Consider the following 17,441-nt stretch of genomic DNA (forward strand, 5'->3'; position numbering starts at 1 on the left):
AGCATATCATGCACACACTAATCATGGCAAAAATGACAAATAGCTATTTGATGAAACAGATCTGGCAATTATATCATATAGCCCTCTTCCAACAGCATTTCAGGCATCAAGATGAGCTCAAAAGAAAATGATGCAATGATATGAAATGATGTACTCTCTGAGGCGAACATTTTGATATGCTACACGCGCGAATCGGAGCTACGGATGCAGAGTTACGACATGATGAAAAACATAAATAAATTAGGGTTTCGGGGGAAAGTCAACCCTTCGGATTTTTCCAGATCTGAGATCACTGCAGCTGCACATGTCCCGATGTTCGCCGGAGTCGTCGCTCGCCGAAGTTGGTGGGAAAGAAGGACAGTGAGGGGCTCCCGGGCCGGATCTCGCCGGATCCGGCCGGCGGGGAGCCGCGGCGGAGCAGCGGGACGACGGGGAGGCGCTGGAGACGGATGCCGGCGCGGTGGCGCGAGCTCGCCGGCGAACAGGCGGCGGCCGGCGAGAGGAGAGGCGGGGCGGCGCTCGGGCGCAGGACGCGGGCGGCGGTGCTCGCGAGATGGAGGCGGCGGGGCGACGTGGGCCGCGAGGGGCAGGCGTGGGCCTGGCGGCGCGGGGACAGAGGCGAGGCCACGTGGCGGATCACGGTGCGGGTTCGTCCGTCCGACTTCGGACACGTCCGGCGCGGCGCGAGGGGAATTTAGGGTTAGGGGGGAGAGGATACCCGGGATTTTTGGGGATGCCTTTATATAGGTAGAGGGAGCTAGGAAGCTCCAAATGAGGTGCGGTTTTCGGCCACGCGATCGTGATCGAACGCTCTAGATGATGGAGAGGGTTTAACTGGGTTTTGGGCCACTTTTGAGGGGTGTTGGTCTGCAACACACACGAGGCCTTCTCGGTGTTGGGTAACGTAGCATAAATTCAAAATTTTCCTACGTATCACCAAGATCTATCTATGGAGAAACCAGCAACGAGGGGAAGGAGAGTGCATCTACATACCCTTGTAGATCGCTAAGCGGAAGCGTTCAAGTGAACGGGGTTGATGGAGTCGTACTCGTCGTGATTCAAATCACCGATGATCAAGTGCCGAACGCACGGCACCTCAACACACGTACAGCCCGGAGACGTCTCCCATGTCTTGATCCAGCAAGGGGAGAGGGAGAGGTTGATGAAGATCCAGCAACACGACGACGTGGTGGTGGATGCAGGGCGTCACAGTAGCAGGGCTTCGCCTATACTACGAGGGAGAGACGTAACGGGGAGAGAGGGAGGCGCCAGGGGCTGGTATATGAAGTTCCTCCTCTCCCCCACTATATATAGGAGGGCCAAGGGGGGTGGTGCGCCAGCCTAGGAGATCCAATCTCCTAGGTGCGGCTGCCCAAGGGAGGTTTCCCTCCCCCCCAAGGCACCTAGAGGTGCCTTCCACTAGTGGGACTCCTCCCATATGGAAACCCTAGGCGCATGGGCCTATAGGGGCTGGTGCCCTTGGCCCATATAGGCCAAGGCGCACCCCTTACAGCCGATGTAGCCCCCCGGGACAGGTGGCCCCACCCGGTGGGCCCCCGGGACCCTTCCGGTGGTCCCGGTACAATACCGATAACCCCGAAACTTGTCCCGATGGCCGAAACAGCACTTCCTATATATAATTCTTTACCTCCGGACCATTCCGGAACTCCTCGTGACGTCCGGGATCTCATCCAGGACTCCGAGCAATATTCGGGTTACTGCATACACATATATCTTCATAACCCTAGCGTCACCGAACCTTAAGTGTGTAGACCCTACGGGTTCGGGAGACATGCAGACATGACCGAGACTTTCTCCTGTCAATAACCAACAGCGGGATCTGGATACCCATGATGGCTCCCACATGTTCCACGATGATCTCATCGGATGAACCACGATGTCAAGGACTTAATCAATCCCGTATACAATTCCCTTTGTCTAGCGGTATGTTACTTGCCCGAGATTCGATCGTCGGTATCCTTATACCTTGTTCAATCTCGTTACCGGCAAGTCTCTTTACTCGTTCCGTAACACATCATCCCGTGTTCAACTACTTGGTCACATTGCGCATATGATGATGTCCTACCGAGTGGGCCCAGAGATACCTCTCCGCTTACCCGGAGTGACAAATCCCAGTCTCGATTCGTGCCAACCCAACAGACACTTTTGGAGATACCTGTAATGCACCTTTATAGTCACCCAGTTACGTTGTGACGTTTGATACACCCAAAGCACTCCTACGGTATCCGGGAGTTGCACAATCTCATGGTCTAAGGAAATGATACTTGACATTAGAAAAGCTTTAGCATACGAACTGTACGATCTTTGTGCTAGGCTTAGGATTGGGTCTTGTCCATCACATCATTCTCCTAATGATGTGATCCCGTTATCAACGACATCCAATGTCCATGGTTAGGAAACCGTAACCATCTATTGATCAACGAGCTAGCCAACTAGAGGCTTACTAGGGACATATTATGGTCTATGTATTCACACGTGTATTACGATTTCCGGATAATACAGTTATAGCATGAATAAAGACAATTATCATGAACAAGGAAATATAATAATAACTAATTTATTATTGCCTCTAGGGCATATTTCCAACACTCGGCCCCTCGGTTAACCGTTGTAGTATCAAACGAAGTCCAAATGGCACGAAACTTGACAGACGGTCTACCGGTAGTAAACCAAGGCCGCTTGGCAAGTTTCTGTCCAATCCGGAAATGTTTAACCCCCACACACGAAAAGAGGTAGAAAGGAGCACCGGAGGAGATAGGAGCGCCGGAATGCAAAACGGACAACGGGAAAAATGTTCGGATGCATGAGACGAACACGTATGCAAATGCAATGTACATGATGACATGATATGAGATGCATGACAAAGGCAACAACACACGGAGACAAAACCCGAACCCGAGGAAATAAAATAACTTAGCGCCGCAAATGGCAAGAGTTGGGATACATATAAAGTAAATTATATCCGGGATGTTACAGGTTTGTAGGCTGCCATTACAAGGAATGCTTGGTGACTTGGTGGTTTGCGGCAGCATGCGTTTCCTGGTTGACCTTTTCCTGTGAGTCTTTCAACTTCTCATTAGACGATTCTGCTAATCATGAAGAACTGCAGATATAGAAGTTGGAGAACCGGGCGTTATTTATTACGCCTGATAGGAGGGAGCCTGCATTTTCTTGCTTGAGCCCTGAGTTAAGGGGAGGAAGGATATACTTTGCGAGACTGGTTGAGCTGCGATCAGTGTACGCATTCATGCCGTCGATCTCGATAAGGCTGCTGCACTGCATTCGGTGGCCTTTGTCCACCTTGCTTCTCCAAAATACCTTTGAATCCATCACCCATCCAAAAACTCTCAATTAATTGTGCATTTTTCAACGTGAGCACGAGAACACGAGGTAAGCACCAAGGGTCCAGATAAGATGGACGCCGTGCATGCGAGCCACCGAGATCGATTAGGTAGAACACAGCCACTTATCCACATGAATGCGGTAGCTGTAAAAGCGTGCGACGGCATGGCAACTGATCATTTTCTGCATATATTGGCCGACTTTACGATCCTGATCAGCCACCATTGGCCACTTTTCTTGCGATATAGGACTACAATATATATACTACTCGTCTCGATCGTATCTACTAGTAATATTTAGCTATGCATCTTGGATCTTGGTGATCGGCGACCACCTCACTTGTAATTAAGCTCTAATCATGCAGCAGGTAGCCACCAACTAAAGCTAGAGAGAGAGGGGGAGAGAGAGAGAGAGAGAGAGATGCACGTGGTGCATCAGGTGAAAAAGGAACATAAAAGCTCTCCGTGATCGATGACTCGGATTCCGTTAAACAAACTACAAAAAGAACAACAACTCCGGCTACAAATTGGGCTGCACCCCGTCGATCCATCCATACTAGTCCTAGTGAACAATGATGAACCGCGCGCACTGGCATTTGCTCAAGCTCCTCCTCCTGCTCATCGCCAACCACCTACTCTCAGCGGAAGCAGCACAGCACACCAAACAGGTAATGTTGCGGCAGCCTTGTTACTCTTCTCTTTTTTGATTGCAACCTGCCCCACGTAACGCGTCACACCAAAGAGGTAATGTTGCGGCAGCCTTGTTACTCTTCTCTTTTTTTATTCTGAGAATCAAATTGTCTTGTTTCAAAGTATTATATATAATGCTATATTGGTTTGTATCCATGTTTCAAACTGTATTGTAATGTTTCATTGTGTACTAGCAAATTTACTCTGAAACAAGTGCGCTCGATCTTATATATTGGTAGACATCAAAACATTATGATATATACTTTGAAACGACAAGAAAAAAACTAATCAAATATATTTGTAACTCAGTGAAACAAATCAAACTTTGACATAAACAAGAAATTGTGGCACAAATCTCAAATAAGTGATGGATGATAGATTTATGAACAGGATATCACGTCCACTGCAAGGTAGAATATCATTTCTCTTGAAGTTGGTTTGTTTGATGGCATAATTTTGGGTCGGGTATCCTTGTTATTTCAGTCGTATGTCGTCTACATGGGGAGTCCTCCTTCAGGAGGTGGTGGCGTGAAGCTGGCGGAGATGATGCGTGCCGCGCACCTTGAGATGCTTGCGTCCATTGTACCCCAGGAGCAACGGTGGCTGACGCATAGCTAGCACCATGCGTTCGAGGGATTCGCTGCCGAGCTCACTGAGGAGGAGGCCCTCGTGCTTTCTGGTTCGGTCTTCAGTCCATCTACTCGTTTCTTGTTAATGGTGGCATATATAGTTGATGCGCTGATTTTGTTTTGTTTCGTAGCGCACGAAAGAGTGGTGTCGGTGTTCCGAGACCCCGTGCTGCAACTACACACTACCCGGTCCTGGGACTTCCTTGACATGCAGTCCGGCTTCCGTGCCGACAGCGGAGCACCCTAGGCCTCCGGTGATGTCATCGTTGGTGTCATCGACACAGGTATTTGGCCGGAGTCACCGAGTTTCAATGACGACGGGATGGGGGACGTGCCGTCGAGGTGGCGAGGGTTGTGCATGGAAGGTCCAAGCTTCAAGAAGAGCAGCTGCAACAAGTAACGCACCCCCACCCCTTCTTTTGAAATATGCATCGCATGACATATAGGCTTATTAAACATGTGCAATCCTGCATTGGCAGGAAACTCATCGGTGCGCGGTACTACGGCGATCAGCTCGGCTTGGCGGCGCCAAATGCCTCCCTAGCCAGGGTGGCGCTGTCGACCGGCTCGCCTCGAGATGACGTTGGTCACGGCACTCATTGTGCGTCAACAGCCACGGGCGCGATTGTGGAGGGTGCCGACTACTACGGCTTGGCTTGGGGCGCAGCCAAGGGCGGCGCGCCGGCCGCACGCGTGGCCTCATACAAGGTGTGTACCGAGGACGAGAACGGATGCTCCGGCTCGGCGCTACTCAAGGCCATCGATGACGCAGTGAGTGACGGGGTGGATGTGATCTCCATCTCCATTGGCAAGAACGCTACCGATACAACGCCAGACCTTCTCACCGATCCCGTCGCACTCGGAGCATTCCACGCACACCAGAGGGGCGTCCTAGTGGTCTGCTCGGCTGGCAACGATGGGCCCGACCCATCCACTGTCGTCAACTCCGCGCCGTGGATCCTCACGGTTGCCGCCTCGACCATCGACCGCGCCTTCCACTCCAGCATTGTCCTCGGCAACAGGAAGGTCTTCAAGGTACGATACACTAGTGCGCCATCATCATTGTTTTCATGCTTGACTGCTTCTTATCCCTCGATATCAACATGATGCGGCATGTCAATTATCATGCCATGGATGTCAGGGTGCCGCCATAAACTTCTCCAACCGAAGCCTCGACAGAGAGCGCTACCCTATGGTGTTTGGGGCCCAAGCGGCAACCCGGAGCACAACGGCGTCTAAGGCAAGGTACATACACACAAAGGGACCATGCATTCTTTTGAATTTGTAGAGTTGATCGATTGTTCACCACACCACTCATGAATTGCATTGCACTGTAGCAACTGTTATCCGGGATCGCTGCGCAAGCGTAAGGTGGCCGGGAAGATCTTGGTGTGCATCGGCACAGACTCGAGGATTACACGGCGGATAAAGAAGCTTGTTGTGGAGGATTCTGGGGCGAGGGGGCTAGTGTTGATCGACGACAAGGCCATGGAGGCACCGATCGACACCGCTAGCTTCCCCTTCTCCCAGGTGGGCGCCGTTGCCGGTGCGCACGTACTGCAGTACATTAATTCCACCAAGTGAGTCATGAAACAAATGCTCCTATTACTACTCCCTCTTATCCTTTTTTTTTGACGGGGTAGTACTCTGGACGGTCACGGATGGACGTTTTGTCCATGTTTGCAAAGAATTGAAATGAACGATGATCGAACTATCGATATTTCAGGAATCCGACGGCTGTGATCCTCCGCACAAAGGACGTCAGGTTGTTCAAGCCTGCGCCCGTGGTGGCGTCCTTCTCAGCGCGCGGCCCTGCTGCCCTCACTGAAGCCATCCTCAAGCCCGATCTGATGGCGCCCGGGGTCAGCATCCTCGCCGCGATGCCGCCCATGAACATGGAGGACGTCCCCGCCGGCAAGAAGCCCTCGTCATTCTCCATCAAGTCCGGCACTTCCATGGCTTGCCCGCACGTCGCCGGCGCCGGTGCTTTCCTCAAGTCGGCCCACCCGGGCTGGTCCCCATCCATCATAAGATCCGCTCTCATGACCACAGGTGCGTGCCTCTGTGAAAGCAAAGCAAAGAGGTCGATTGCATTTCTAACTAAAGCGATTAACCGAGGTTGTTGCTGGATACAGCGACGGTGAGGAACAACCTTGGACAGCCGGTGGCGAGCAGCAGTGGCGCGGTGGCCACCGGACACGACATGGGTGCTGGCGAGATCCTACCGCTTCGGGCGCTCAGTCCGGGCCTGGTGTTCGACACCACCACAAGGGACTACCTCAACTTCCTCTGCTACCAGGGCTACAAGGACAAGGTCATCCGCAAGGTCACCGGCGACGCCCAGTTCACCTGCCCGCGTGGCGCACCCTCGCCGGACCTCATCGCGAAGAGCGTCAACTACCCGTCCATCTCGGTGCCACGGCTCGCGGCCGGGAAGCCGTTCGCAGTGTCGCGCACCGCCACGAACGTCGGGCAGTCTAACGCGACGTACGCGGTGACCGTCGAGGCGCCGCCGGGCCTCTTGGTGAAGGTGTCGCCTAAGCGGTTGCTGTTCTCTAGGCGATGGGCCACGGCGTCATACGAGGTGAGCTTCGCTCAAGCCGGGGCCAGGAAGGGGTACGCGTACGGCGCCGTCACCTGGTCGGATGGCGTGCACTCGGTCCGGACGCCTTTCGCCGTTAATGTCGTCTGATGGTGTGTCTGCCTCTTCATTTCATTTTCATTTTTTTTTCGCCACTATATGTTTTTTACGTGCGTAAATTATTCCGCACTCCTTGATCTTGATCTGTGTGTTACGTCACAAGTGTGCTGGTTCAATACAGGGCCTGAAACGTAACTGGGGCGCTGGTGGCCGCAGTGGCCGCCACATGGAAGTTGACTACTTTGTGCTCGGTTTCCTGTCTCTTGGTTCAGCAAGATGGTGTTTTATCGTTAATCCAGTGTTATGTATGTTGCTTGCATTGTGTGCCCTGACTAACTACTACTGTGAAAGTTATATCAGTGGAGCATCAGGCTCAATTGGTTTTAGATGTTGCATCAGGCATAATTTGTTTTTCATTGAAGTATTTTTTTTTTCATGTTGTACTTCTGACTCGTTGAATTTTGGTTTTGCTTACGCATGCCAGAAGGGCTGCGAGGAACACCAAAATCATACAAAATAAAATAAAATTTATATGCATGTTGGTTTCAAAGTTGATAATAGGGATCGTTTCCGACTTGGATTGTACATGATTATAGAACTATTAGATGCAGTGTCGTATTTCCGAAAAACCACTGGTTTTAGTAAAAATAATTTCAAAAACACTAAAATTCAATTGAGCCAGTGTTGAGACAAAATCTGACAAATGGGTCCAGCTGTCATCGACTCCATCATCCTCCGCTGGCTCTGTGTGTCTGTGGCATGGGTGATCCAAACTGTTATAATCTGGGCAGACCGCATGCCGTGCACAACCTGGACGGTGTTCATCGGTATCTTCCCTGACTACCGTCTTTGCGCACCATCTCCTCTCGCATGAATTATACGGGTAGTCCTACCTCAGGGCACCATGATCGTCTCCGACTATTACACCGACCTGAAGGTTCTCGCTGATGAGATGTGCCAAGTCAGCTCTCCGATCATCATTCACCGACCATGGTGTCCTCTCTAACTTGATGAGTCGGGCCGCCTCCAACCTCTGCCTCCTCGACGACCAGATGTTTGCCAACACCACCAACTTGTTCAAGCTCGGGGAATGTTGCATGGCGCGCACCACCAAGATCATGGCCTCGTCTGCGCAACGTCTAGCAAGCCGGTAACCCCGCAGCCCCCTCATCAGTCCGGGTCCCCTAATATGAATGGCTGCTGCGGCAATGGCGGCGCCAGCCAGCCTGGTCCTCCGCAACAGCAGTAGCACGCCCTAGCATTCTACTTCCACACCGCGCCATGGACTAGTCTTGTCAATGTGTGGACCTGAACCTTCCCTTGTTAGAATAGTTTCAGAGATCAGAAAGATGTTTAAACTCTTGTAATCCTTTTCTATCTCTTCTTCTGTTTTACCTTCTCCCGATCTCCTGTAAACTCTCGTGGTGTATCCTAGCGATCGCCAACTACTTGTACGCCAAGGCTTGTCTCCTATTAATACAACACACGCGGTCCTCAGGGGTTCTACGCTTCCTATCAATAGTTTACATGGTCATCAGAGCCTCTTCCTCCTAGATAGGCTGTGTAGTCACTTGACTACATAGCTCTTTGGCAAAAACATCATACAGTAAGTATAAATCATGCAAAAAAAAAACATAAAAGTATGTACATTTGACTACACAACTTGGAAGTGACTACACATCATTTTGTTCTTGGCACCGCCACTGCATCTAGCCCTAGCGAAAGCCATGACCGGAACTACCTCCTCCGCCCTCGTCAGCACCATGAGTGCCCTCACCACCAATTCATCCTCCTCCATCTTCGCCCCATCATTCAGCACTACCCATGCCCCGTCCATTGAATCCCCACCGCAAGAGAAGCTAACCAGGAGCAATTTTCTCCTATGGAAGGCCATCGTGTTGCCGCAAATCAAGGACACAGAGATGCAACACTTCCTTGATCCGGCGAGCCTGTGCCACCGACCACCATCACCGTCACCAAGGACAGGAAAGAAGAGCAATGCGTCAATATGGCGCATGTTCTCTGGTATGCGCATCAACAGCAGCTACAAGGGTACCTCATGGGGTCCCTCTCCCGAGAAGTCCTCGCCTAGGTTGTCATACTTCAGACGCCGGCCGAGTTCTGGGCGGCCATCAACGCCACGTTCGCTGCTTAAACCCAAGCCCAATCGATCAATACTCGAATTGCGCTGCATAATCTGAAGAAGGGCAACTCAAGCGTGGCGGACTACCTCGCCAACACCAAGTCTCTCACGGATGAGATTGCCTGCGCTGGACCAGCCCTCTCCGATGGTGATATCATGTCCCACATCCTCGCCGGCCTTGATCTCGACTACAACCCCGTCGTCTCCGCCCTTGCTGCCCATGTGGAACCAGTCACGGTGCAAGAGCTCTACAGCCAACTCCTCTCCTTCGACGTCCGCATCAACATGCTTCACGGCCTGAACCCAAGACAGTCTTCTGCTAACGCCGCATCTCGCGGGCACGCAACAGGTGGCCGAGGGTGCAGTCACCAGGGTCGCGGCCGTGCCAAGAGCAGAAGTGGCCGCTGGCGCGGCGCCCCCCAGTATGCTCGTCCAGGTTCAGGCGCAGGGAGCGGAGGCTATGGCCAGCATGCAGGCGGTGGCTATGGTAAGAATCCAAGTGGAGGCAGCTCTGGCTATGGACAGCATGCAGGCAGCGGCGCTTCCTCCTCCAATACTCGTCGATCTCGTTTCCAGCTCTGTAAGAAGCCTGAGCATGAGGTAATGAACTGTTGGCACAGATTTGATGAGAACTTCGTCCCTGATGAAGGTCATGTAGCTGTAGCGATCAGGGAATAGCAAGAAGATGTCGGCATGGTCTGGTACGCTGATTTCGGTGCGACAGATCATATCACTAGCGAGCTTGAGAACCTTGTTGTTCGTGAGAAGTACTACTGTGGAGATCAAATTCACACCGCAAGCGGTGGAGGTATAGATATACATCACATTGGTCAAGCTATTATTAATTCCCCTACTTGCAAACGTGATCTTTTCTTAAATGATGTCATTCATGTTCCCCAAGACGACAAAAATCTTGCATCTATGTCTCGCCTAACGGAAGATAACAATGTCTTCTTTGAAACTCATCCTAAATATTTTTTATAAAGGATCGGGCAACGAGGGAGCTCATACATCACGGTAGATGCGTTGGAGGACTCTACCCCATCACATCAGGAGCTCTTAGTTGTCTTCGTCATCGTCAAGTCTACTCCGTCGTCAAGCCATCCTTGGCAAGATGGCATCAAAGATTAGGACATCCATCTTCGGTCATTGTTAAGCAAGTAGTGAATAAAGGAAACCGTGTCTCATAGTTCAAATGAAGAGTCTGTTTGTGATGCTTGTCAATGTGCCAAGAGTCATCAACTACCATATCCTAGGTCAACTAGTGTTTCTCATGCTCCTTAAGAGCTTATTTTCAGTGATGTATGGGGTCATGCAAGAGATTCTTTTGGAAGAAAGAAATATTATGTTAGCTTCATTGACGATTTTAGTAAATTCACTTGGATATACTTGCTCAAATTCAAATCTGAAGTTTTTGCTATTTTACAAGGATTCCAAAAGCTTGTTGAACAACAATTTGGTAGAAAACACTATACCACAACACAGATGTAAGGGCAGTCAAACTGCCGGGACAAGGCACTTACAGGGGCAGTCAAACTGCCGGGAATGTTTTTCTCCCGGCAGATAGAACTGCCACGAGAACGGCTGCCGGGGATTATAATTCCCGGCAGATAGGGATGTGCCGGCAGTTTATATGCCATCATGCTGAAACTTCTCCCGGCAGTTCCTGTTCTCCTGGCAGATATTTTTTGCCAGCAATCATCAGCTTTCCCGGCAAATGATGGGCCAGGGGTGCCAAGTATCCCAATTAATAAGGCTATTAGACTCTAGTATTACATTTATTTCACATTTACATACACACCCCAATTCAAAAGATGACATCCATTCAAATAAAGCAAAAAATTATGCAGATGCACATCGCATATATATTATAAATTCTGATCATCAAACATTTTACAATGTTTTCAATTCATTGATTACACATGAAGACTTCCCTCATAATTTAGCATCTTTAGTCTCTAGACATCCGACAGTACAAGATGTAACAAACACAAAGAGTAAAGCCTGTAAGTTCTTCTGCGTGAGCTCAGAGCATATGGTTACGGCAAGGCGTCTTAACGAATCTTACAGGAACATTTTCAACCTGGACAGGAAGACATCAAATCACAAGTCATGTATTAGAAAACATTATATCCATTACATTTATTACGATACTCAGAATCTACAAAGATGCACCGCCCAACATTTTCTCAACAAATTTCCCTTCAAGGCATCGAGTGAATATTCGATTTAATAAAAAGCTAAACAATGTCCACAGTTTCAAGCCCGGGCACATGAATTAAGCACATCTAGTTGCCCTTCCTGGAAAGCATGACAACAGTTTCAGGTCTGGACAAATAATTAAACCCGTAATGGCATGGTGTGATTGCCTCTAATATTAAGTTTAGTTTCCTGATAGTGAAGACTCATCAAACTCTGTTTGAAAAAACTGCACATAAGACAATAGGAACAACGTTCGAGAAAAAAGAAGGGTCATCCACAACCTGTATGAATTTTTGACATCATAGGATCTAGTATTTTTGTATGAGCACACAAAGGCAACTAGTACAACAAAAAAAATTCAAACATTTTTCCAGCATTAACTGACAGAAGTATAGAAACTAAAATGTTTGGTGTTTGGTTTAACTCAAAAGAACATACAGAGTTTTCTTAAAGGCATATATCATGATATTCAGGTGTGAGCTTCTGAGAGGTCAGAGGAAATAAAAGAACATTTTCAATGCTACTTTATATACAGAGAAAAAGACAAGTCGGATATGAGAGAACCGTACAAAATACCCTTTCACCAATCAGATCACAAAGTAGTATCATGATTCCTGAAGAACACACACAAACATGCAAATTAGATTGCAAGTAAAGATCAATCTGTAACCATTGCAGTCATAGATACAGAAAATTAATCAAGAAATTCCAGAGTTTACTACATACAACTCTACTGCCGATTAAAAGTTTACTTCTCAAATAATGATAAAGATCTGTATTGAAGTGTAGTATCTTGGACCTTCAATCTCACAACACTGTAGGAGCAGTATACTGTAAGTTTAAAAGCTAAATAATGTCCGGACTTTCATCTTACAACAACGTTATGTATGGCCTTGTTAGAGTGGAAGAACTAGACAAGACACACAAATTAAGCACATCTAGTTGCCTAGTAAGAATTTACCAGTACTAGCAGGCAGAGGCGTGGCGGACCACCGACAACTTTTTACATACGCTGTAGAGGGGCCAAATAAGATATGAGAAGAAGATATTTTTTTTATATGTATACAATCATGATCTTGTGAAGAACTGTTTCATGTATGTCTGAAGAGAGAACCCGACATCAGGTAAATCATTTGACTCAGAAATCAGAAAGTGAGGTGCCTTACTGTGGTACAAATGGAAAAATATAACCAGAGTAAGAAAGGTCATTGTGAAGTTATATCAGACATTCAACTATTCAAGGTCCACTGAGTTGAATAATTTGTTCTTAAAAGAAGTCATAAAGCAGCACGTATGGAAAAGAATGAAAGGTGATATATAGCATACCTGATTACACATATGTAGCCTTGTACAGGAAGACTTTATGTTTTGACACATTAATAGAGTTGTTCAAGTTCGCCAAAGAAAAGAAGAACCAGGAAGCCAAGAGAAAATCCTAACATGAATGACGATAAACTGAACCAATGAAACAGGGTAGTTCGTGTACTATATAGTAATCTTGAAAATAATAAAGATATGAGAAGAGCATACAACCATAGGTGTCACGGTGATCCTTGGCAATAAATAAAATGATGTTCAAAATCACAAGTTCCAACAAAAGGTGAAAAACTTGATTCCTTTGCTAGAGACCTTGAGTTTAATTCATTCACCAGAAAATCGGCTTGTAGTGAAGCTTTGTTTTTATTCACAGGACAAAAAACAGGAAGCCAGGTTAAGTTAAAAAATTGCATTCATTGTCTTTAAAATTTCTAGAATAAAATATCGATAAGTTTGAACATTTTTACAGGTCAGATTTGTGATCCAGATACTCCAATATTTTGTAGAAAAAACAATGTGCACTACGAACAAATCTGGTGGGCCTTCTTCCTTTTATGTTTAGCTGAGATGACGATTGTTAAGGTTCATAGACAGCATATTATTTCATTAGAGGAAGTGTAAACACATTAAGAGGGTAAAGGGACCTTGCTAATTCTAATCATAAACAGTTATAAGGTCATATACTCACTGTATTCGAAACAAAGTTAATTTTCACTGTATCTTGTTAGCATAGCAACCATTAATCTAAGCAGGCATAACTCTGAGGCAATGACTTCCTAGGTTCAAAAGCTTGTGTACTATTAAAGAGTAATAGATATACACATACTTCAGGCTGGTTATGTTACTTTCTACAGTGGAGCTAACTATGGTAGTATAATCTCCATTTTTTATCGAGGGCTACATTTAACACCCCACCATTTAACATCAAAGATTCTGAATACAAAATGATAACAGTATGAGCACCATACTCATCTCGACAACATCATCAGACCATCCCTCGTCTCATACTGCACTGTATGTTCCTTCCATGATTCTATCAAGCAGCTGAAAAATTAATGTTGGCAAAAATTGTGGTAGCATGAGGAAAATAATTGCACTTAACATTGCATATTATCCTGGAATAACAGTTAGCCATAGTGAGTAAACTTTCTCGAGCTATATAACAAATGTCTTCAGTTGTGCAATGTCTGAACCTGAGTAAAAAAAGATGGATCCATGTACCTAAAAAGGGTGGATACAGACACACGAAATTTTACTAATCATAGGAGGGTACACGTACACTAACTTGGCTGAAACCCTTTGCAAATCACGAGCACTAGGAAATTCTCGAAAAATCTACCACTGCTAGAACCAGTCTCCAATCCTTTCACTAATCGCACCTCCATCAATTTGGCAGCAAAAGAAAAAAACAGCAATACGGAAGAATTACTAACTCGGTGGATGGGGGATGTAGGAGGGAGGGGAAATCTGGCTTCGTACTTACAACTGGACAATACCCACCGTCAGTTCTCATTGAGCAGAAAGAGAGATTCACATTGGCAAGGAAAATCTCACCTGCATCGGGTTTCCACCGGCACGGATCTAAGTGGAGAGGCACCGTGCTCGCCGCCATCGGGGAGGAGGGCGTGGTCGGGAGCCCCCCATGCTCGCCAGCGTGAACGGCCGCGGAGAAGAGGAGCACGATGCCATGGTGGACCCTTGGGAAGGCACTGCTTCCTCTTGCGCTTTCCGTTGCCGACGACGGCAATGGTCTGGGTGGAGGGCGGCCGACGGCCCCGACCTGGAGTGATTGGCGGCTGCGGTCACTTGGGTGCTCGGCGGCGCCGCTCTGGAGCGGTGGAGGGCGACGGCAGCACGGCTCGGCATGGAGGGCGACTGCGGCACGGCTCGGCATGCAGGGCGACGGCGGTACTGCTCGGGATGGAGGGAGGTCGGCGGCGGTGGGATGGCTGGGGGCGGCGACGGCGGTGGGGATGGCTGAGGGCGGCGGCGGCGGTGGTCTGGTGGGGGGCAGCGGCGGCGGTGGTCTGGTGGAGCGGACGAAGGATTTGGGCGTCGATTTGGAGGCGGCGCTGCTATCTGGCTTTTTCTGGGGGCGCTGCTATCTGGTGGAGGGCTGGCGCGTACGCGTTTGTTTTGGGCCAAAATTTGGTCACTCGGGCGCTTTCCCACCGTGCTTAGGCCCCGATAATTTTCGGTCTCGCGGCCGGTCCGGCAGATTGTAAGCCGTGGTTTGGTTGTTCGGGCAGATAATGCGCCCTAAAATGTACCGGCAGTTCGTGTGCTGTGATCGCTTAAGTTCTCTCGGCAGTTTCTTTGCCCTGACATGTTTGTACCGGCAGAAACAAATGTCCCGATAGTTCTTTTGCCCTAGGTCGGATATTTCTCCCGGCAGTTAACTGCCCCCAATCAAGTGTTGTGGTGTAGTGAAAATCCTCACAATCCAAAGTGACTTGGGAGGTGAGTATGAAAAACTCAACTCTTTCTTTCGAGATATAGGCATAGAACATCATGTATCTTGCTTGCATGCCCACCAACAAAACGGCTCTGCCAAATGTAAACATCGCCACATTGTGGAAGTTGGCATTTCTCTACTTGCACATGCATCAATGCCACTTAAGTATTGGGATGAAGCTTTCATTGCAGCCACCTATCTCATCAATCGTTTTCCTAGCAAAGTGATTAGAAATTTCACTCCTTTAGAACGATTGTTTCATCAAAAAGCAGACTACAATTCTCTCAAAATATCTGCGTGTGCTTGCTATCCAAATTTACGTCCTTACAATCGCCATAAACTTGAGTTTAGTTCCAATCAATGCGTTTTTATTGGCTATAGCAATCTTCACAAAGGATTTAAATGTCTTGGAGTTGCAACTGGACGCATTTATATTTCGCGCGATGTTGTTTTTGATGAAACCATACTCCCCTTTGCAAAGCTTCATCCTAATGCAGGCGCCCTTCTACGTGCTGAAATAGCACTTCTTCCATAATTTCTCCCTAGTCCAGATCACGGGGGGAGGGGGAACTAACTAATAATGCTGATCCTGTGATTAATCCAAAAGAAAAAGAAAATTATGTTGCTCTTGACTGTGCAGATCAGGAACGTCATTTGATGTATGAGGAAACAACCAACGGAGACAACACCAGATCCCAGGTGGACTCAGGTGCACAGCCTTCGTCAGCGCCTGGCAGTGCGCGATCCCAGGAGGATCTCGGCGACAGGCGGCCAGCTGGGCGTGCAGCCACACCGGACTGCGCAGTGGTCGACAACGTGAGGCCCAGCGGCCCAGCCAATGCATGGGCGAGCGACTTGTCTCGCTCCACGTCCAAGCGAGGCAGCCCACCAGGAGACCAGGCGACCACTGTGGGGCCCAGCGCTGGCTCTTTGTGCCGCACGCCTGGGTGCGGGTCGCTCGATAGCACTACCTGGCGCGTGACTAGTGGCGGAGGAAACTCGAGGCAGATCCCTGCCGAGGATTCTGTCTTGGATCGGGAACCGGCCCTGGATCCGATGGGATCTTCTGTGGCCACAATAGCTTTGTCTGGATCCTCTGCGTCAGAAGGGACAGAACAGCCCAGGTCTTCTGTGATAAGGACAGCAGCGCCTTCTCATGTGCCAGAAATTCCGACACATATTACAAGGTCAAAAACAGGTGTTGTTCAACCAAAAGAATACAAGGATGGTACAATAAGGTATGACAAGATTAAGCTCACTTTTCTCACTAGTACTGGTGAACCTATTCATTTATATGATGCACTTGCCCATGATGAATGGAAAAAGGCTATGGCTATTGAATATCATGCGCTTATGGATAATAAAACTTGGCATCTAGTACCACCAGACACTACTAGGAAAAGGCCTACTAGTGACGCACCAATTTTGCCTACTTATGGCGCACTGCTGGTGCGCCACTAGTACCACGCCACTAGTATTTTTTACTAATGGCGCACTACAGGTGCGCCATTACTAGTTTTCGAAAAATTTGAAATTTTTTTTGAAAAAAAGTTACTAATGGCGCACCGTGGATGTGGTGTGCCATTACTAATTTAACTAGTAATGGCGCACTATCCCTGATGCGCCATTACTAGTTTTGAAAAAATAAATAAAAAAATTGAAGTTTTTTTTACTAATGGCGCACCGTGGATGTGGTGCGCCATTAGTAATGGCGCACTATCCCCTGATGCGCCATTACTAGTTTAAAAAAAACCTTGTTACTAATGGCGCACCGTGGATGTGGTGCGCCATTAGTATTTGGACACTAATGGCGCATCAACACATGGTGCGCCATTAGTATATAGTAGTGGCGCACCACATGTATGGTGCGCCATTAGTGTCAATTTCATCTATAGCCCTTTTTCTAGTAGTGAGAAAAAGTAAAAGAAGTCATTGACTGTAAATGGGTCTACAAGATAAAGAGAAAGTCAGATGGTAGTATAGACAGATACAAGGCTAGACT

At 48.2% G+C, this 17,441-nt stretch overlaps 1 protein-coding gene and 2 pseudogenes across 1 annotated transcript; 2 read left to right on the forward strand and 1 right to left on the reverse strand.

The window, feature by feature from the left end:
* The first annotated feature begins 3,900 nt into the window (after window positions 1-3,900).
* LOC125525934 lies at window positions 3,901-7,859 on the forward strand (annotated as a pseudogene).
* Window positions 7,860-9,600: 1,741 nt separating this feature from the next.
* LOC125526150 lies at window positions 9,601-9,712 on the forward strand (annotated as a pseudogene).
* Window positions 9,713-11,317: 1,605 nt separating this feature from the next.
* Window positions 11,318-14,994, reverse strand: LOC125524241. Its single transcript, XM_048689317.1, has 2 exons — window positions 14,539-14,994; window positions 11,318-14,028 (listed from the first exon to the last, which is right to left on the reverse strand). The coding sequence occupies exons 1-2, from the start codon at window positions 14,876-14,878 to the stop codon at window positions 14,021-14,023; spliced, it is 348 nt and encodes a 115-aa protein (XP_048545274.1). The 5' UTR covers window positions 14,879-14,994; the 3' UTR covers window positions 11,318-14,020.
* Window positions 14,995-17,441: the final 2,447 nt, after the last annotated feature.

This window comes from Triticum urartu, chromosome 7, assembly GCF_003073215.2.
Source record: "Triticum urartu cultivar G1812 chromosome 7, Tu2.1, whole genome shotgun sequence".
Taxonomy (NCBI): domain Eukaryota; kingdom Viridiplantae; phylum Streptophyta; class Magnoliopsida; order Poales; family Poaceae; genus Triticum; species Triticum urartu.

Coding starts and splice junctions, on each gene's coding strand:
- LOC125524241 (XM_048689317.1), bottom strand. CDS start 14,878: ATGCCGAGCCGTGCCGCAGTCGCCCTCCATGCCGAGCCGTGCTGCCGT.